Genomic DNA, 22,351 nt, shown 5'->3' with positions numbered 1-22,351 from the left:
TTGCAGCCCGCTACAGGCCTCATAGATTTATTTCCAGTTTACTCCTATGGATCACCTCTCCATTTCCTATCCTACAGAAATTCCCCAGCCATCAAAACAACCCCACGTTTTCTTTTCTCTCTCTCTCTCTCTCTCCCCCTTTTGAGTGTGGCTCTATATTTTAAAACATAAAATGTATTGTATCTATACCTCTTTCTGGCCCAGTCCATGGGCCAAGTTCTAGCCTGCTACCTATTTTTGTATGAATTAGCTAAGAATAAACATTCTAAAATGGTTGAAAATAATAATTTGTAACAAATGAAAATTATACAAAATTCATATAACAGTGCCCATAGTAAAGTTTTATAGAACACAGTTGTACTCATTTATGTATTGTCTACGACTGCTTTGTGCTATAACAGCAGGGTTGAGTAGCTGTGACTGAAACCATATGGCTTGCAAAATTTAAATATTTACTATCTGGGACTTTATAGAAAAAGTTTGTCAACCCCATTCTAGAATATGCACTGTCTGTTATGGTAGTTATTACCATATATAGCTACTGAGCATTTAAAATGTGACTAGTCTAAACTGAGATCTGCTCAAAGTGGGAAAATGCATACCTGATTTCAAAGACTTTATATGAAGAAGAGAATTTAACATTTCTTATTAGTATATACTGATTATACTTGAAATATTTTGGATATAATGGATTAAATAAAATATTATTCAAACTAATTTCACTTACTTCTTTTTACTTTTTAAAATATAGCTACTAAATAATTTTAAATTCTGTGTGGCACATATTATATTTCTCTTGGGACAGTGCTGTTCTAAATGAACTATCAGCCATCTAAGAGATGACTGAGCAAACCTGGATAAAAGGACTATGATCAACTCTCTCTCTCTATCTCTCTATTTAACTATGGAACAAAGATGAAAAGATGGGATCAATTTTGCTAAGTTATGCTTTCTTAGAAATTTCCATTTTATTCACGTTTTCAAATTTATTTGCATAGTTTCCCAGATGGCTTCACAAAGTTGTTCTAAGTTGTGCCAAATCTTTAAAGATCACGTAAGAAAGAATGTAAATACTCCAAGGCATTAAAAAAAGGAACATTTCTAAATTATTTTTATGAAGTATATTGATATCAAAACCTAACAAAAAATGCAAAAATGCACACATACAAACTTAAAGACTAACTTCATTATATGTTGAGTTAAAAAAAAATCCTAAATAAAACATCAGCAAATTAAAAGAGCTCATTAAAATAATTATATACAATTCTTCCAAATCCTAAGAACACAGGAATGCTTCAATTATTAGAAAATATCATTCATAAAATTAATTAATACTAATTAAGAGCTTTCATAGATACCAATTTAAAGATATAATGAAAGACAGGAAGGCATTTACAATGATAGCAAAAGATAAAATACCAAAGAACAAACTTATTGAGAAATATGCAAACTTACATGAGAAAAACTTTAAAGCAATCATAAACAACACAGAAGCAGACTTGAACAAAATTAAAGATACACTATGTCCTGGATAAGAATACTTAATGTCATAAAGATGTTGATCTTCCTAAGTTTAAGATTTTAACCTGATCTGGAAGTAAATAAAAGGATTCTAAAGTTCATATGAAAAAGCAAATAAGAACCAAAAATTTAAAACTCCCAAAAGGAAGAGCAATAATGGGTATCTTAGCCTGCCACATATAAATCATACCACAAAGCGTCAAGAAATAAAAAGTGTTGTACTGGCCCACGAGTAGACAGGAGTCAGTACGTTTCTAACAATGAGTAAGAAGTACTGAAGGACAGGGATACAGAAGGCTGAAGAAAACTGGAAAAAACAGGTCCAGAGTGCATGCTGCTATTAGAAGTCATCTAGAAATGTGTGGTCATCTTTGATTAAAACCAAAAATAAAATTTTGGACCTGGAAAGACTTCTTGGATTGACGTAGAACAATACACAATTAAGGGAACAGAACCAACTTAGTATATCCCACCCACTGCCCCCAAACATACTGATGTTGAGAGTGTTCACAACTTTTCCAACCAGGAAATAAATCAAGGTCAGCCAAAATCAGGTGTAAAAACGGTTCCACGAACATGATAAAATAACGTAAATCTATACACACACATTTACCAATGTCATATACCTGGTTTTGGTATTGTACTATAATTATGTTAAGATGTAGTCATTTAGGGAAAACTGGGTGGGGAACCTCTCTGTACTCTCCTTGCAACCTCATGTGAATCAGTAATTATTTTAAAATAACAACAACAAAAAAAACCCCAAGACACAAAAACACATACTAATGCCTGAACTCTACCAGTAACACATATGTAATTGTAATAATTCACATCATAGTAAAGACTATAAAGGTCAAAGACTAAATAGCTTAATGAATTAAGGAAGAAAATATTCAAAGAAATTTTCTTGGGATTCCTATTTCCAACCCATTTTAAAAATAAACATTCTGACTTGATATGAACATCCATAACTACACTTGAATTTCCAAGTGTTTGATGCTCTCGACTTCACACTGAGAAAAAAACTTATGTGCTCCGACTTCCCAGGCGGTCCAGTGGTTAGGACTCTGCCTTCCAGTGCCGGGGGTGTGGGTTCAATCCCTGGTTGGGGAGCTAAGATCCCACATGCTTCATGGCCAAAAAAACCCCCAAAACATAAAACAGAAGCAATACTGTAACTAATTCAAGAAATACTTTAAAAATGGTCCACATAAAAAAAAAAACTTCAAAAACAAACTTATGTGCTGACAGTTTTTATCAAGTTATAGATTTTTATTTCACCAAGGACACAAATAAAAGCCAAACTGTTCTTCCCTAATCTTTACTCTTGCCATGTAATCTACTACTGTTTTATCTCAATGAGATGTTTCAAAAGTAATGAAATAACACCATTCAATAAATACGAAAGGAACATTCTAAACACTTTAACACAAGATTTTCTAACAGTGTAATCAAAATGGTAACTTATAAAGACTCACCTATATGTGGCTGCTGAGCTGTGGCTAATGCATATTGCTGCTGTTGAGCTGCAGTTAACTGCTGAACTGTCAGTGCATTAGTCCTCTGAAAGAGCTATTAAGAAAAAAATATTTAATACAAAGATTAGTCTCAGAGCATTTCATTTTTGTTTAGAAAGCTAAGAATAGAATATTATAAAAACATATTTGAATCACTTTTTCAACTACAAGGACATTTTATTCAATAAAACACTAAACGTTCAAGAATACCCCTATTATTTATGTCAATGTCTCATAGCACTTCAGGCTATACTAGTACATAGTCAAGAGGAACTTCTTTAAAGGAGTGGCATGCTTTACCTGCTGCTGGGAGTTGTAGTCGAAAAGGCCTACGGTAGCTCCTGAAGAGTCCATTGGTACCTGATTACCAGGATAGTCAAACTGTAAGGAATCCAGACCAACTTGTTCCATGGCATCTAGATTCTGAGTTTCAGGATTTGAAAATTCTTCAACAAGTGGTTTATTAGCTGTAGGATTAGGAAGAGGCCCCAATCCTTCTGCGGGATTAGTATTGGGGCCCAGGCGCTCAACTACTTCAGTTGGAGAGGCTTGACGACTTCCAGGAGTACGACTATGTAAACAAAACAGAAATGAGTAAAAGTAACAAGTATGTCAAAAGGTGAAATGGGAAAGTAGGAAAATCATGAAAAAACAAATGGTTGTAAAACACAGAAGGCAAATTAGGCACCCTAGGTCACTAACCATTCCACTTTATCAATTTTTTTCTAGCTTCTAGCTTCTAGCTTATCAATTAATCTAGCTTCCTCTTAAGAGCTGACATGGTTTCATTATTTAAATATCATTAGTGACCATTGTCCCCAATTTGAATAGCATAAAGATATAACTCAATTTTACAGATAAGGAAATTTGCTAATACCAAAATTTAAGCTTAGACTACCCAAAACTTTTGTCTCAAATCAGACAAAGTGAATCGTAGGTATGAACAGCAGACTATCAAGTGACAAATATGGGAAGGCTCAAAACCAAAACCCACCTACCATACTCCCATCCTGTCCACCAGCACATAATTTCTCTAACATCTTGCTTAATATTTCAGAAAAAAAAACTGGCCATAAAGAATCATATGGCCTCCATGACTTAAGGGTGTAAAATATACAATACGACAGAAAAGGGCAGTGAACCAAGACAGAAAGCTGACTCCTGATTCTATCTTTAAGTATTATTTTGAGCAAATCATTTCATCTTCCAGGCCTCAGTTTCCTTGCTGAGACTGAAGAGGTGACCTTGTGGTTCCAAATAACAAGAACAAAAAGACTATTTGTGAAAACCTTCTATGAGCGCTGCAAAAACCATCTTTATCATACCAAATTGTTTCAGCTTAAATCATGAGAATAGAAATGTATAACATATTAATCAAAAATTAAGTATGCACATCAATGAAAAATATAATCCTACACACACAAAAAGCAACTTTCCCCACTGACTAGCCTTCTTAATTTTCTGAAGAAATTTATTAACATTGGACTAAATTTTAAGCACTGACTCTTCTCTTTTTATCAACATCCTTCACAGTCTAAACTTTATTTTCACTTTATTTCTTGACATAATTCTCATTTACAGTCTCTTTCCTTCTACAGAAATATTTTATATAAGATCCTTTCCCTCACAAGAAACAAGTCTGTTCTGGAACCATCAGTTCATAGTATATTCAAATATACGTACATTAAATAAATGGCAATAACTATTTTACCTGGCTTTCAACGTCAGTTGTTACACCTGTGTAACTGACCCCAACCTTCAGGTGCTTCACACTGGGATAAATTTGCTAACTTGTACAGAACGTTTCACAAAGCAATTGCTTAATTACAAGAATTGTTTTCCGGATATTTAGGCAGACTTACATTTTATTTCAAAATTAACCATTGTCCTTGCAACATCAGAAGAAATTTCAAACTCCTTTCCCCTTTATCCGCACCTAATTTTTCATATGAATAATCCCAAGGCTTGTTTTTCATTCAGAATATAGGGGAAGAAAAAAATAAAACTGAAAGGGTCCTCTTTAAAATCAGCCAATTAAAAAAAAGAAAGAAAGCCTGCTATAGTTCATTCCTTTCAGTTCTACTCCAATAATATATATGTTGATGATGTATCAGTTAATGTACATAATAATGTGTTGCCATAATGACCATATGACCACAGCTATTAGTTTGAAATGGTTTTATATTGTTGAAGACAATATTGTATCTGAAACATTTTATAAGCAATTTTAAACACATACCCCAAACTTAAACAGAATAAAATTAGAATGCTATTGAATGTAAAGTTCATATTAATATGAAGAAGTATAGCCTCTCATACAAAACAACTCTAACAGCAAAAAGTAGAGGATACAATAGAAAAAAGTCATTATGCTATGAGTGGTGCTATTTTCTTGCTATAGTTAATGGTGTATTAACACTTCAATTATAAATGTATACTCTGCAGATTTATAGTCAACTCAGTTTTAAATGCGTATCCTTGACTAAAACATAGATTAAGTAATAGCAGAAGCGCAAAATCAGAATTAGGTCCTAAAACAAACTGAATAGCATTAATTTCTTGTCAAAAGAGGTTTACTGGTTTTGGATGCTTTTTTGCATTTAGAACAGATAGAAACGGCACTGTTTTTAAGAAGCATTGTTAGTCTGCTTTTGATAATTAAAGGCAATAAATGTAAACATGTACCTACAACTAACTGATATTCCATGGTTCACAAGATCGCAAAGAAACAGCTTATTTTCAGGTATAGGCCCCAAAGCATCTGACTACTGAAGTATAAAGTATAGGAAATCAGTATGAAGAAACAACTCCCTGTATGAAGAAACAACACCCTAATATTTAGATAAATGTGCACTGTCTAATCCAAGTCCAAAGCTTAGAAGAAAAGAAACAATTATTTGTCATAAAGAGACAATAAAAAATCTGGAACTGAACTTAAATTCTGAACTTAAAACTAATTTTGGAAGTCTCTAATATGTTCCCCCCCCTTCCTAATTTCAGCAAGATTAAGTATTAGCACAAACTCAGAGTAAAAGGGGGGATAGGAGATACAACACAGGGATAGAAGGAAGAGGAAACTCTACAGAAAGGTGCTCAAGAGCAAACCCAAGAAGAGTTTGCCAAGAGAAATCACAGATTAAACCTAAAATTCACTAAATTTTAGCAGGGAGAAAACAGTTAAAATTTAGACTACCATATTAGCAGAAAGGTAACGGCAGCTTCTAACATTATTCCTTCAATGGAATGCATCTGTTTTAGAGACTTTTAAAGAATTGTTTTCTTAAAAAATGGCACATAATCATTAACTAATATTCCTTACAAAAAATTTTAAATCTTCCTCCAGATTAATACAAGGTACAAAGGGAAATAAAAAAAACCAAAATTGGAAAAATGTCTACATCAGTCACATCACCTAGTAGCAATAATCCCTAAAGAGATATGCTTTTCTTCTCGAGAAAGTTAAAATCTTACTTAAAATCTTTGCAATCGGCATCCATTCCATTTGGCAAACCTCTGCCATTTATTTTAGAATCATCATCATCTCCTTGTTTAAGATCTCTGTTTTGGTCCTCCTCAAATGGAGAAGCCTTGCCTTTTTGATCTCCTTTCTCAGGTCCATCTGTTTCAGCATCTCTAGTGCCCTGAGGAAAAAGAATCTGTTTGATTCTGAATATTTAATAGAACACAAAAAAAGGCACCATGAGGTGACCTAAAACTATACTATAGTGCATGTAAACAATAAAAACATTGAATCTTATTTTAATTTCATAGTCAACTAATTTACAAAAGGCCAAAAAAATTGAGTACAAACCAGTGATTTATAACAGAAGGGCTAAGGCAACCTTAACTATAGCGGTGCTGGAAAAGCAGAAACACCACAAATGAGATAAAAATTCTACTTAATGCATAGATGATTTTGTTTTTTAATTTTCATATCAAGTACTACCATGAATATGCAATTTTAATCTTACAAATTTTGTTTTTTAATTAATATGGGTTTTTTTGGTAACATGGTTAAGATTAGAAATATTCCCAGTGGTTCTACCACTTCATGTATTTCAAGTGGCCAAGACAAGAAAACAAGAGCACCAATAGCTATGAAGTTTCCTTTAGTTCTAGGAAGGGCCAGAAAAAGAAACTGGCTTAAAGACAACCAAATAACCATCAAGCAATTTAAAAACCTTTCTTTACTCAAAATACTTACAAAAGTTCCCTTCCTAAATCGAGAATCCAATTTATCAGCAGGAGAAGAACTTAATACATATTCTACCATGCTCACACCAAGGCCTCCACTTTCTGATCGCGGAGACAATATTGCATTTACTTCACTGTTTCCATGAAAACCCTGTCCAGATCTTCTCTGTACCATAATAGGCTGGGACATTGAATGGTCTGTTTGGAAGAAAGAACACAATTACAAATTTGTACTTTTAAGCTAACAAAATGTATTTACATGAATTTATATACTAAAGTAAGAAAAATCAGCATATTGTTTTATTTTGAATATTACTGTAATCTTTATAAAAAGATCTTCAGTCTGTTGAGACTCACTGGCCTGGGCACATTTCTTGAGAATACAGATTAAGAAAGCCATTTGCTAAAAAGCAGGTAAAAGCCTATGTGAAGAACAGTCAAACCCAAAGGTCAATGGAGACAGAAACTAATTTGACATCTCCACTGCCTGTAAGCATCTTATTAAAAAGTTCTAAACAATTCAAAACAAAAAACTTTAGAGATAAAACCTGAAATAAAAGTAACTTCTAAACTGGCAGAGGCCCTCCTCAAGCTCAGTTACGTACTGGACAGATTCAGAACACACGGCTGTACTGCTATAAGCACAAATGACTAAGTTTAGAAAAACCAGTAATATCACAAAATTTTCTATTCTTTTTTTTTTTTTTCGGTACGCGGGCTTCTCACTGCTGTGGCCTCTCCCGTTGCGGAGCACAGGCTCCGGACGCGCAGGCCCAATGGCCATGGCTCCCGGGCCCAGCCGCAGAGGATCCTCCCGGACCGGGGCACGAACCCATGTCTCCTGCATTGGCAGGCGGACTCCCAAGCACTGCGCCACCAGGGAAGCCCAGAATTTTCTATTCTTGGTGTATCACTTAAGATTTTTTAAAAAACACCTTCTAGTCTAAAAGTTTTCCATTTATTTTTTTAAAAAAATTCATCCATATGGTACGAATACATTTTCTACATATTTTTGTGACAAAAAGAAAAAGCAATACTTAAGATCTGAAAGCAAAGAAGATACAAACATAATAAAACATTTGAGGAAGAGTCACATAGATTTGCAGAAAAAATTTTTAAAAAGGAACCAATAAGCCACTATTTATATCTGGCTCATATGTGAACACGTACCATACTAAATATTAGGCATCATCCTTAAAGGGCTGAACTATCATAGAGGTATACTCACTCATCATTTTATTAACTGCAGTAATTTTAAAATGACTGGTACTTTTGTTAAACCATATTAAAACACTTCCATGTCAGTACCTTTATCCATGAGCGATTAGTCATTATATTTTTCATTCAGTCATGCACAGTTTAAATGTTGATTTACTGTCTCTCCCATGCTGGGCACTGTGCTATGTATGGGGAATCCAAGAACAAACAGTCCCTGACTTCAAAAGAGATTATAGGTGTAACAAGAGGCAATCATAAGAGAGTAAAAGCACTTCAATAAAAATAATCCAGGATACTATAGGGAACAGAAAGAAAGGGCATCTATCAATTCTTCCCAGTCTTAGAGTGAATCCCAAAGGAAGTGATATGAAGAGTAGAGAACAAAAAACAGGTGAAAATGGGGGGTGGAAAGAGCATCTCGGTTTGAACATCCTGGTTTCTCTAAGGCCTAAAAGTGCAGGAGAACACAACGTAATTAACAATTACAAGTAACTCAGTTCAGCTGAGAAGGAAATATGTGTATGATAAAATCTCCTGTAGTCATGGAAAGAATCGTAGAATGAAAATTCTTTTAGGACAAGGAATGTGTTATTCGTATTTGTACATGCTTGGCATTCAATAAGTGTTTGTTCAGTAAACAAAATAATCCATTCATTTCTATTTTTCTCATTTCTCCCGGTAAAGACTAATACTTATCTTCAAAATTTTATCTGTACAAGTAAAAAAGTTAAGTTGGAAGAGGGAGTGGTACAAGGAATTAACTAAAATTATAAACTTGATGCTAAAAAGATACATCAGGAATATATAAACAGTTGCTTAAATGTTTTATTGCTGGTACTAGTTGTCCTCCAAATATAACATACCAAAGATATTTCCCTATCATCCATCTTGAAAATATCTCTCATTACCATGTTGTGGTCAAGATGTTTTGCTTTGGAATGCTTTAAAAAATTTTGGTTCTGGTAAATAGAGCAATTAACCATTCAACTTTCAAAATAAACCAAACACGCCTATCAACCAAGTTTTCAAGCACATTATTTTAGCAAAGAAAGTGCCTTTTGTGGGAAAATGTAGCCTAGCCCTTATGAGTGCAATCTATATAGGTTAATACAAATCCAGAAAAAAAAATTCCTTGAGGATGGGGATCATACATCTCATTTATCTTTGTATTCTCCAAACCTGGCATATTATATTACATATTGTTTGAAACCAAAGAAAATTCCCAGTATTTCAGTCTAATTTAGTAGTTAGCAAAGTTTTCAATCTTTTTCAGTTTTGACTATAAAACAGTATTAATCACTAAAATTTTCCAGCTTTTCCTAACTTAAAAAAAATTATTTTACCCTTAAAAACAAAATTTAAGACTATGTAGGACTTAAAAATCTTTTTAATAATTTGGAGAATAAAAAAGTACCTGGTAATTTACACCCAAAATATAAGGTTAAGTTGATAATTATCATCCAGAAATTTGTTTTTATACTACTTTGATCATTTTCTATAGCTTTAGTAAGCTGCATTAAACTTAGTTACAAAGAGAAAACTTATTTGTAAAATACATGTTCAAAGTTCCATGTGTATATCTCAAATTTTACTAGTCAGAAACATTTAAAAATATAATCAGTACTATTTTAAGAATATAACTATGCTCTTTAATTTACCAATAAATACTGTCACCCCTTGTGAGTTATACTCCTTACACCCCAGTTCCTTTTCCCTTAAGAGTTTCTTGGACCTATGTCTCTCTTCACTACTTACGGATATCAAAAACATTCAAAGTCTGCTCCCTTTCTGGGAATTCTACCTTACTAAGGGGGTTTACTTCCTTTGTGGGTGTGGCTGATGTTTAATAAAGCTTGACTGAGCTGCAATTAAATAAATCAGTCACTGTCCATTAATACAATTCACGCTTAAAAATCCCTATGGTTAATGTGTCCTCTATTTTAACTGAAATTCAGAATTTTATAATCAGTTTAACCTCAAATAAAATCTTATTGTGACAAACATTCCTAATCAATAAGTGGACTGTTAGATATGAATTACTTTACATAAGAAAATGTGCATTATAAGGATATATGAAATCCTCACAGATATTGCAAAGTTTCTCCAAATACTGTCTGGGGGGGCAGGGTTAAAAGAAAATTCAAGTATGCAACAAATTCAGAACTCTCACACATACACCAATAACTTACGAGAAGTTCCCCATGCAGTCTCTCTCCATTCATCATCTCCAAGAAATATGCCTTTTTGTCCATCTTTTGTTGAATCATCAGGTTCCCAAAATTTTTTGGTAGGCAAAAGCTATTTGGAATGGAAAAAAATATTGTATTTAAATTTTATTCTAATTACAAAGAGCTAAAACATAGAGGAAAGTAAACTTACCACCAATAGGCACAAGTTAGTTTTCAATGCTAATGAAAATTCAGATGACCTATTTCTTAATTTGTCCAGTTAACAATCACTCCCCACTTGTGCTTAGATACTGGCTCTAGTAATTCTAGACCTGAAAAGTCGATTTCAGACTTTTCTACATTTTTCAAATCGTTTTACTGTCATGTGATCTTTTTTATAATTTTTTTCAAAAGACTTACTAAATTTCTTAATACAGTAATACAATAAAAATATCTAAACAAATGATTAAAATTTTTCCTTTACTTCCAAGTATTGCCCTTGGATCACCTACTATCCTACAGCTTCAATGATAGAAAATTTTCATTCTTACTTCACAATGCAATGGAGGTGAACTTCACAATTCTTCCTAGGTCCTCAATACTAACAATCTATTGATCCCAAATCAGGAAGCTATGGGATGGCAGAAGAGACACATAGAAAAGACCCTTAAATACTTTTTGAGGTAACAATGTCAAAGCCCTGTGCCCTATCCTATACTGTTAACATACACAAGCATATAAAAATTGTGTTGATATAAGCATTCAATAATTCAAAATGTACATTTGGCCAATTCCTAATGAGACTTTAACGTTCATCCAGGTCTCCCCTCTCTACCTTTCCTGACACTCAGAGAAGGCAAACTGAGGATATGTTTGTTTGAAAAGAACAGACTGGTTTCTAAAACATGCATTTGACATTTAAATAAGCATTTGTAAGACACCCATCCCTCTCAGCCCATAATTAGGTCCTCATAATCAAACCTGTATATACTTCTATTACTACACTTATCACACTAAATTACCTGTGTTTGCCTCCTTAAGGGCCTGGTGACCTTATCTTCAGAGAGCTCACAAATATAAACTAACCATAATAAAATGAACTTAGGTGAAACCTGACTTGGGTCTGAGAGATAAGACTGTATGTCTGTTGGGGGTTTAAAGTGTGAATGTAAGGTGGGGAGGACACAAGAAATTATGAACAGAGGCACAACTTGAGAAAATGCAGTTTGTAGAATAGGGTGTGAGATGGAGGAACAGATGTGGCAGCTGATGTTGTTAAAGCTATCTAGACAGACTATGAGGAACCTCAAAGACACGCTAAAGAAATATCAATAGTATATTACATTGAAGCAACAGGGACTCAAGAGAGGATGGCAGAAGAGTGACACTGTGTTTCAGAAAACAATTCAAGTTGTAAGTTCTAAGAATAATGGATATTCTAGACTAGAGGCAAAGAAATCGTTAAGGAGAATTACAACAAAGCCAAGATGACAAGAACTGAAACAACTGGCAGAAAGAACTGAGAAAATAAAATGGGTTTCAGAAACATTCAGGAGAGTCAACAGAATATGAATAAAAATAAGGGGAGGTCTGGGACTCCCCTGGTGGTCCAGCAGCTACAGCTCCAAGATCCCAATGCAAGGGGCCTAGGTTCGATCCCTGGTCAGGGAACTACATCCCACATGCCGCAACTAAGAGTTTGCATGCCGCAACTAAAAAGTCCTGCACACGGCAATGAAGATCCTGCATGCTGCAACTAAGACCCGACACAGCCAAATAAACAAATAAATAAATATTTTTTAAAAATAAGGGGAGGTTGATAAAAAGAATAAAAGTTTAAAATGTGGGTAATGAGGTAAATGATACTACTGACCAAAACAGAAAAAAAAAAACAGGATAAGCAGCTTTAGAGGGAGGAGGGAAAATTCAATTTGGGCATATATCCCGAGGATCTTTTGCTAAACTAAATACTGTTAATTTTACTGCTATTTTAAGAAAGAAAACTTTTTGCATGTTAGGATCTTCCTGAGCTGCAAATGATTTGTATTATAGACATTTTCTTTACTTATTTTTATTATTTTCAAAGACTTTATTTACTTATTTTGGCCACGTTGCATGGCTTGAGGGATCCTAGTTCCATGACCAGGGATCTAACTTGTGCCCCTGCAGTGGAAGGGCAGAGCCTTAACCACTGGACCATCAGGGAATTCCCTAAAATACAGACATTTAAAACAATAATCTGCTCTAATAAAGATCTCGGTAAAATACAACCTCTGTTGCTGCGATTTTTAAAAATCTCACTATAAAAGTTTCATGAAAATATTCAAACAAAATGTAAATCTGATAATACAGTACTAAAACACTGCACTTGATATATTTAAATAATTGAACATTTATTCATAGTAAAACCCAAGTTAATCCCTTTGAAGTACTGTATAAATAAGCCATTTCAGGCAGAAGGAAATGGCTCCTGAGCAAATAATGCTTTTATCCCACACTTCATAAAGAAAAATGTTTTAATAGCAAAATAAGGATAACAAATAAGAAATCAGAAATGAAGTTATAACAACTTAGTAGAAGCATTTATTACAGACATAGAAGCGGCTGAAACAAACTAATCTTCTGAGGTAAAAGAAATAATAGAATCTTTTTGAGGGGCCTATTCCAGTCTTTTGGGATAAGATTCCATGCAGTACAGTAGTAGTTCATAGATCACTGCTTTGACACCCAAACTGTAAAACTGGGGGCGGGGGGGAGTCTATGTCAAGCACTTACCCAGTGTGCTTACTTTCTGCCAGGCACTGGGCTATGAATGTCTCTTCATTTTGCAAACATTTATAAGTTATCACGGACCGGCAAACAATTTAGTAGTTAATAAAATTAACACTTTTCCTAACAAAGGCCCTTATCACCATTCTAGAAACAGCTGTGACAGTATAGACACTGATTTCAAATATTTTTAGAGAAACTACTGGCTTGTGACCAAGAATTAAGTTAAAATGGACTAAATATAGGGGGAGGCAACAATTCAGGATATCCAGGATAGAACAGTTAAAAAAAAAAGAAAAGATTAAGTGGTACAAAAGTTGGAATAGCAATAAAAGTAGTGTTTTGCCCCTGGAGACTCTTTTACTATAGTAGAAATGGGAGAGCACAAAAACAAGGGCTAAGAGATCTTGAAGATCTGTAAAACATATTATCCAATACTGTTTCAAATTAGTTCCCTAATTCACAAAAGCTCTAAACCAAGGTCAAGCAACTCAGTATTTCTTATCAACCTACTCCTCCATCATTCCAACTCAGAAATGATTGGGTGGACATACAAATTCATCCCTCCATTATCCACCAGTTTATTAGTTCTTTCCTTCAAGAAGCACTTATGGCTTGCCCTTTTCCATCTCCAAAGAAATCAGTCAACACGATAGTATACTACCGCAAAATAATTATTAAAATTCCTGCTAGAATTTATACTATGAGGTGCATTTACACTTCAGATTTTTCTAATACAAATTGTTATGTAAGGGCTTCCCTGGTGGCGCAGTGGTTGAGAGTCCGCCTGCCGATGCAGGGGACACGGGTTCGTGCCCCGGTCCGGGAAGATCCCACGTGCCGCGGAGCGGCTAGGCCCGTGAGCCGTGGCCGCTGGGCCTGTGCGTCCGGAGCCTGTGCTCCGCAACGGGAGAGGCCACAGCAGTGAGAGGCCCACGTACCGCAAAAAAAAAAAAAAAAAAAAAATTGTTATGTAAAATCACCAAGTCAACCAAATTAATATAATCCTAAGAATTAAAAGAACTTGAAGGCTCTATGTCTACATTATAGTGTTCATATAACATCCAAACTGGGACATTTCTGAGAAAGGGAGTGCTATTAACAATTATGCCACGAAAACACGTATCTGGACAGTCTGGGCAAATTAGGATGTAAGGTGACTCTATTTACAATGGAAGTTCATAAAAGATAGGCAGGCATAGATGCTAATAACCAAGTGTGTAGAACAACAGCCACAAGAGAACTCCAGAATGGTGCTTTTCCAGACTTTAATCTTTTCCGTTGATGAAAGATATCAATACTTAATGTTTTCAAATCATACTACTTCCCCAAATCTTCTACATTCCCAATATCCCTTAATATCAGCAGCAAATATTATTAGATGTCATCACTCCCAATGGGAAGCAGTACTGTAAACAGTCAAGGCACTCAAGAGTTCCAACTGCTGTTCAAGCACTGTTACTTGGTATTGGGCCAGTTAAATAACTGTTCTGAGCCTCAGTTTCTTCATCTGTAAAGTAAGGATAATAATAAAGCTACTGTTATAGAGTTTTCTATGAGGCAATAATGAAATAATATAAGTAAACTACTTAGAACAGCATCTAGCACGTGGCAAACATACATATTACGTATCTTCACTACGAAAAGTATGAATCCTTTAAGATTCTAAAACATGAGTAACATGCTGGCCAGCAACATTTAATTGGCTGATTATTTTAAATGATTATAGGAGTATTCATTACAAAAATCTTGTCTATAGCTGTTTGCCTTCTTTTTAAATTTGAGTATCCTAGGGGATCATGAAACTACACTACTTACATCAATAAAAAAGTTGCCTAATAAAGTCACATTTTGCGTAAGGAAACAGAATCAGAAGTTAAATAAACTATCCAAGATTACATGTAAGATTACATATATAGCTAGTAAGTGGCAGCATTAGGAGCTGAAACCATAACTGTTTAATTCTAAAGCCCATTTTCTTTACACTTAACTACCACAGAAGATGGTTCTTTCCAATCATAGTCTAACTCATCAATATTTCTAAAAATATTCAGTTATTAGGCCACGACTAGCCATAATGAAAAAAATAAAACAGTTCAAGATGTTATCAGGATATTCAGACTATATAATGTGGGAATTCATTAGAGTGGATAAAGTTTATGATAGAATGTCTAATATAGGGATTTATAGACATTGGCGATAATCAGCTATTTAAAACAGCTGATTTCCATTCCAGTTATCCCTAACAGCTCAGATCAGAGCTAGAGCATTTGGGAGGTATATGTGATTCATACAAAAAGCTATTCTTATTACTACCTTCAAAGAAGTCAGTCTTTGTCACTAGTGATATAGCACTAGTGATAGATCTGAGAGAAATACATAGTACTAATGATAGATCTGAGAGAAAACAGAAGTCTCCTTACTCTTCTCTCCAGTACATTTTCCACTTCACCATACTACCTGGGATCTTAGTACATAAATTTTCTCTAATGTTTTCTTTAAATAGTACTGTGTCAGAAAAGAAAGGAGGGAGCTTTATCATACTAAGCTATGAAAATACTCCCCCAAAACACATTAACTCAGTGATTTAAAGTTAAATTCTGGGTTCCCTAAAGAATTTCAGGCAGGAGCCTCTTTTTCCATACACACACACACACACACACACACACACACACACACACACAAAGTTCCTGTTTAATTTTTATATATAAAAATAAAGGTATGTGTCTCTGCAGTATAGTTTTAAAACACCACACTAATGAAGCTGAGTTCAACCGCCTATGGGTTAGCTTTGTTCTTTTTAAGCCATGTGACATAACACAAACTGTTAGGCCTTTTGACAAAAATGTGCTACGGAAAAAATTGGAAAGGATGAGTTTATGAATGGATGAATACAAATCTGTTCCTACTCTGGATGAACAACTAGAAGAAACCGCCCTTCTGATGATGAGTCAGTAAAAGCTATCATGATCTACATAACCCAGTACATTTGAAAATAACCCTGTATGTAATGCAGTGCTTTGTACATTATAGATTTACAGCAACTTAAGACATAATAAGTAAAGCTTTATCTTTAAAGAAAAAGTCAAGATAGGGCAATATATAAGAAAAGGATGTCGCATTAAAAAAAATAAACAAGCAATTTTAGAAAACTCAAGAGCCAGAAACTCAAGGCTGCTTTTAGGTTATTAAAATGAATGAATTCTGGGATAAAACAAAAAACCTCACCTGTCAGGAAAGGAGGAGAAGACTGGTGAGAGAGAGACAGGCAAAGAAGGAAATCCCAGAAGGTTCCCTGCTGCCTGCGAGATGAGGAAAGATAGAAAGGCTTGTGGGAGAGAGAACCCAGAGACAGAAACCTCAACAGGTTTCTTAGCTATCTCTTAGAGGTAACAGAATTAGTTGGTAAACTGTTAAGAAAAAAATTTAATTAGTGAGTAACAGCTTATTTAAAAATACATTTTTAATAGATGAAGGTCACAGAAGCACTGACCTGCTGCTACCTGCCAAAAAACCAGACAGCCTAACCCTAGCCATTTTTACTCTGCATATCTGACATTCCCATTAAGAAAAGCCTAGATTTAAGCTTGGATCATTTAACATGCTATTAAAACCAGCCTCTCTTCTCCAAAAACCTCAAATACCCCTCCCTCCACCCCCCAAATACCTAAACTCTCTCAACTACTGTTTCTGATCACGACATTTTTTTTTTAAACTGCCAACATGTCTTTGGGTTTATCAAATACTACTTAAAAAGGGAGGGGAAAAAAAGAGCCAATTTGTAAATACATACACAGTGTAGATCTGCAAAGTAAAGCGTCGTGGGGTCTAAACAGAATCAAGGTAAGGGTGTGACTTTATCTGGTCTTTAAGAAAATCAAGTTCAAGTTTGTCACAGACTAGGCTGAAGCACTGTTCAAACCTGCTTTTAAGATATGTTATTCTGCTTTCTAAAGACCAAAGAAAACAAGTAACAGGGAAAAAAAACAAAAGCCCTTTTCAACTGCTTCTCTTTATTCACCCATAGTGTAAATAATGCCTAAGCCGCCACTGCACCGCAGTGAAGCTACAAGGTTCTTTTTTAACTAAAAAATTATTCCCTCTCTCAAATTTTCTTAGGGCCCAGAGTTTTACCTTAAGCGCTGGACTAACAAGTTTACTTTGGCAATACTTATGCTTAAGCACCTTAACTCACCCTTAAATCAGTCCTCTGAAAATGACAAACTCTTTGGAAAACGCTGTTCTGAAGAAGGGGAGGGTTAGCTAGCTGCAGGGTGCCCTCTTGTGGCCCAGAAGAGTGACTGGACTCTTTTTCTGCATCTGAAGAGCACAGCATTGGATGGAGTGAGTCTCATGAAGGTCTACCAAAGTAAAATAATCTCCAGGAGCAAGCGGTTAATTACACATCTTAGGTCTGTTCACGGTTATTTTCTATTATCAAAGTCCACACTATGTTAGTACTACAGAACATGACAAAACAAAATGTGACCGCAAGGTTTTCATAATCAATTAAAGTTTTCTAAATATTCATTAGGTATATGGAAAACTAAGTAGTTTTGATGTCTTAAATTATGTAATGGTGAGGTTAAATGGGATGCCCCAATGAAAATTCACAGATTAACAGGACTGATAAAAGCCAAAATTTTAGAGTGCCCACTGTGCCCTAGTCATTCAAAGCTAACAATCTACAGAGGAGACTAATATAAAACAAATAAACTGTAACCAGTAATATAATAAAAGTATGTACAAAGATCCATGAGAAGTCAGATGAAGAATTAATTTTACTGCAGATATCAATGGGACAATAAAGAGTCTTTTTCAGTAGAGTCCTGCAGAGGATTAGAAGTTTATTAAGCAAACAATGAACAAGGAGAAATTTTTGTAAGAAAGAACAGTGAACAATTAAGTGTGGCTAAAGCAAACATAGCATACATATATAAAACAGCAGGACAAAGATCAAGGAAGGCTCTTTTCTGATCAAAGTAATTATGGTCCATTACCAAAATAGAAGACATTATCAGGTCAATCAAATCAACTAGACACAAATAACCTCACTAAAATTACCGCTAAAAGTTAAAAAAAAAAAAAGCTAAAAATCCCACAACCACAGATTTTAAAAGCCCACATCATTTGGAAGATATAACCACTATTTTCAAGGAGATTTATGGTTAAAAAACAAGTCTCAATGGCTTAAATAATCGAAGTGAGGTATACATTCTTAGTATTCATAAATATTTACCTCTCCCATTCCCCGAGATTCTAATGCAAGAGCTTGAAAATCATGATTCATTTCATCCACAGATCAAACCTGTTAAATAACAAAAAGAAACATTAGTAGAAAGAAAAATTTGAACAACAGACTGCATCAACTATTTTTATATTACACTGCTGCTATTACTGATGTTACAGCATGAGCTGAGATGGACAAGAATCCATTTCTCTATAAAGACAGGTTTTCCTAAATAGAGCACCACAGTAATCTACACTAAAATTTGTGGGAAACCTGGGGTCAACGGTTCCTGGATTATTCTGTGTGCCAAAAGAAACCCCTACTAGTTTCCTGCGCAAAAGAAAAGAAGTGAGCTCACGTACTAAAATACAGTTACCTTTTTTTTTTTTGGCCATGCTGCGCCGCACGCGGGATCTTAGTTCCCGGACTAGGGATTGGATACCTGCTCCCTGCCGTGGAAGCGTGGAGTCTTAACCACTGGACCTCCAGGGAAATCCCCAGTTATCTTCTTTTAAAAAAAAATGTTGTAATTCCTATTACAAAATTATTACTTCGCACTACTTCTTTAAGATTTCTCAAAATTTCTCAGAATTTCATTATTTGTGGATCTTATAACAATGATAAAAAAATTTTTTACAGTGGTGATCCAGTTCTACCTCAAAGCAACATATAATCTGCTGTGGGAGTAATTATAATATTCAGAGGTTTCCTTAAGAATAATTCCTTTCCCTACAATAATCAAAACAGCATGGAAATGGCACAAACACATACATCAATGGAACAGAAGAGAGCCCATAAATAAACCCATGCACTTACGGTCAATTAATCTATATAACAAAGGAGGCAAGAGTATACATGGAAAGAAGACAGTCTCTTCAGCAAGTGGTGCTGGGAAAACTGGACAGCTACATGTATTATAAAACAATGAGATTAGAACATTATCTCATGCCATATTAAAAAAAAAAAGCTCAAAATGGATTAAAGACCTAAATGTAAGACTTGAAATCATAAAACTCTTGGAAGAGAACAGAGGTAGAACACTTCTGACATAAATCGCAGCAATATTTTTTGGATCTGTCTCCTAAGACAAAGTAAAAGCAAAAATAAACAAACGGGACCTAATTAAACTTAAAAGCTTTTGCATAGCAAAAGAAATCATCAATAAACTGAAAAGACAACCAACAGAATGGGAGAAAATAATTGCAAATGATATGACTAACAAGGGGTTAATATCCAAAATAAACAGCCAATACAACTCAATTAAAAAAAAAAAACCCACCCCCAGCCAAAAAAAACACACACCCCAATCAAAAAATGGGCAGAAGACCAGAATAGACATTTTTCCTGAGAAGAAATACAGATGTCTAACAGGCACATGAAAAGATGCTCAACATCACTAATTATTAGAAAAATGCAAATCAAAACAACAGAGATATCACCTCACAACTATCAGAATGGCTGTCATCAAAAAAATCTACAAATAACACAGGACTTCCATGGTGGTGCAGTGGTTGGGAATCTGCCTGCCAATGCAGGAGACAAGGGTTCGATCCCTGGTCTGGGAAGATCCCAAATGCCGCGGAGCAATTAAGCCCGTGCGCCACAGCTCCTTAGACTGTGCTCTAGAGTCTGCGAGCCATAACTACCGAAGCCCGCGTGCCTAGAGCCTGTGCTCCGCAACAAGAGAAGCCACCGCAATGAGAAGCCTGCCAACGCAACAAAGAGTAGCTCCCGCTTGATGCAACTAGAGAAAGCCAGCGCGCAGCAACGAAGACCCAACGTCGCAATCAATTAATAAAAACAAGGGCCAGAAATTCCCCTAAACTTGATGAAAGCAAAATCTACGGATTCAAGATGCTCAGTGAGGGGCTTCCCTGGTGGCGCAGTGGTTGAGAGTCCGCCTGCCGATGCAGGGGACATGGGTTCGTGCCCCGGTCCGGGAAGATCCCACATGCCGCGGAGCGGCTAGGCCCATGAGCCATGGCCACTGAGCCTGCGCGTCCGGAGCCTGTGCTCTGCAACGGGAGAGGCCGGAACAGTGAGAGGCCCGCGTACCGCAAAAAAAAGATGCTCAGCAAACCCCAGGCAAGATAAACAGGAAAAACAAAAACGAGACCCCACATCTACGCACATCATAATAAAAGTGCTGAAAATCAAAGAGAAAATCCTGAGAGCAGCGAGAGGAAAAACATTACAAAAAGGGGAAAAATGATGAGTGACCACTGACTTCGCACTAGAAACAATGGGGACCAGAATAAAAAGGACAGACTTTAGAGGGCTGAAAGAAGAAAAACGCTAACCTAGAATTTTTATCTGATGGAAATCTCCTTCAAGAATAAAGGCTAAAAGACATTTTTAGATAAAAGGAAAATAAAATTTGTTAAACAGACTTCCACCTCAGAAAATCCCTTAAAAAAATTCTTAGGCTAAAGGAAAAGGGTACCAGATGGAAACTCAAATCAGGAAGGAATTAAGAGCACCAGAAATGCTAAGTATGTGCATAAGTACAAAGGACTAGTTTTTCCTCTCAATTTCTTCAAAACACATAAGCCCATGTAAAGCAAAAATTTTATTATGAGTTTGATAACATATGTAGATGAACCAATTTACATGTACAACCAATACCTACTATAAAAAATATCTCTAGCCATACCATCATGACACCTAGTGATTTAAAACAAAACTCAGTTTGAGATCAAAATACTCGTTTATCACACAACATTATACAGTTGGCCCTCTATATCCATGAGTTCCACATTGGCAGGTTTCATCAATCAGGGATCAAAAGTATTAAAAAAAAAAATTCCAGAAAGTTCCAAAAAGCAGGGAATTAAATTCCCTGAGGGCTGGTAATTATTTATCAATACATAGCACTGACATTGTATTTACAACTATTTACAAAGCATTTACATTGTATTAGGTATTATAAGTAATCTAGAAATGATTTAAAGTATACCCTAGTATGCACACAGGTTATATGCAAATGCTACACCATTTTATACAAGGAACGTGAACATCCTCAGATTTTGGTATTGGGCTGGGGAGGCACCTGGAACCAATACCCTGCAGATACTGAGGAACAACTGCACATCCTTAAATACATATATAGTTTGGAGGGGCCCCCAATTATCTGATTAAGTAAAGGAATCTTAGTCCAAATCTGTCCTACACTTCTCAGTCACGCAATCAAAGTTCTACATCTCACGACACAATTCATTCTAATGTCTAGTATGGTCTGCTCAAACCATCTTTGATTTCCCTTGTTTCTTTAAAATTTCCTAAATTTGGGCAGCGTCCATTTTATTTTTCTATTTAAATAATTCCTAGGGTCTCCATATTGCCCTAGACTCGATGTCCTTTATATTCTTTTTCTTAAGATGATTTACATTTGTGATTTCACTTTCTTTAAACCTTACATTTTATAGACCTTGTATTTTCTAGATTTCCCATCCCATTACAGCCTCAACTTCTTCCAAGCATCAACTGCTTCCCAAACCTAATGGCCAATCCTTTGAAAGCTTTGAGATACTGCTGACATGTTATCAGGAATCATGTATTGATACTTTCAATCACCTAAAGAGGTGTTCTAATTTCTTAAGAATGCTTCAAATTTAAATCCTACCAACTTGACAATGCAGCCATATAATTTTGAGTTCATAATTCAATTTATGAACACACACTAAATGATATTAAGCCCTGAAATCTGGGCTCAACATACAAAGATCACATCAATT

The 22,351-nt window shown here is 35.2% G+C and overlaps 1 protein-coding gene across 11 annotated transcripts in view; it reads right to left on the bottom strand.

Annotated features, from left to right (window-relative positions):
* Positions 1–22,351, bottom strand: part of PUM2 (pumilio RNA binding family member 2) — a gene marked incomplete at its 5' end in the record, with an annotated part of 92,576 nt that overhangs the window by 52,660 nt on the left and 17,565 nt on the right. For 5 of the 11 annotated variants that reach the window (XM_079940551.1, XM_079940550.1, XM_079940552.1 and 2 more), the window contains 6 exons: positions 3,000–3,093; positions 3,339–3,609; positions 6,510–6,679; positions 7,243–7,430; positions 10,640–10,748; positions 18,627–18,695. In XM_079940551.1, the coding sequence (XP_079796677.1) occupies positions 3,000–3,093; positions 3,339–3,609; positions 6,510–6,679; positions 7,243–7,430; positions 10,640–10,748; positions 18,627–18,677 (883 nt within the window). Of the gene's footprint in view, positions 1–2,999; positions 3,094–3,338; positions 3,610–6,509; positions 6,680–7,242; positions 7,431–10,639; positions 10,749–11,169; positions 11,189–17,582; positions 17,724–18,626; positions 18,696–22,351 lie in introns of those variants that run through there. The other 6 variants (XM_079940546.1, XM_079940549.1, XM_079940553.1 and 3 more) reach the window with 3 other exon arrangements.

Source organism: Stenella coeruleoalba, assembly GCF_951394435.1.
Source record: "Stenella coeruleoalba genome assembly, chromosome: 13".
NCBI lineage: Eukaryota > Metazoa > Chordata > Mammalia > Artiodactyla > Delphinidae > Stenella > Stenella coeruleoalba.
The sequence above is the reverse complement of the archived record's forward strand: the minus strand, read 5'-3'. Positions and strand labels throughout refer to the sequence as shown.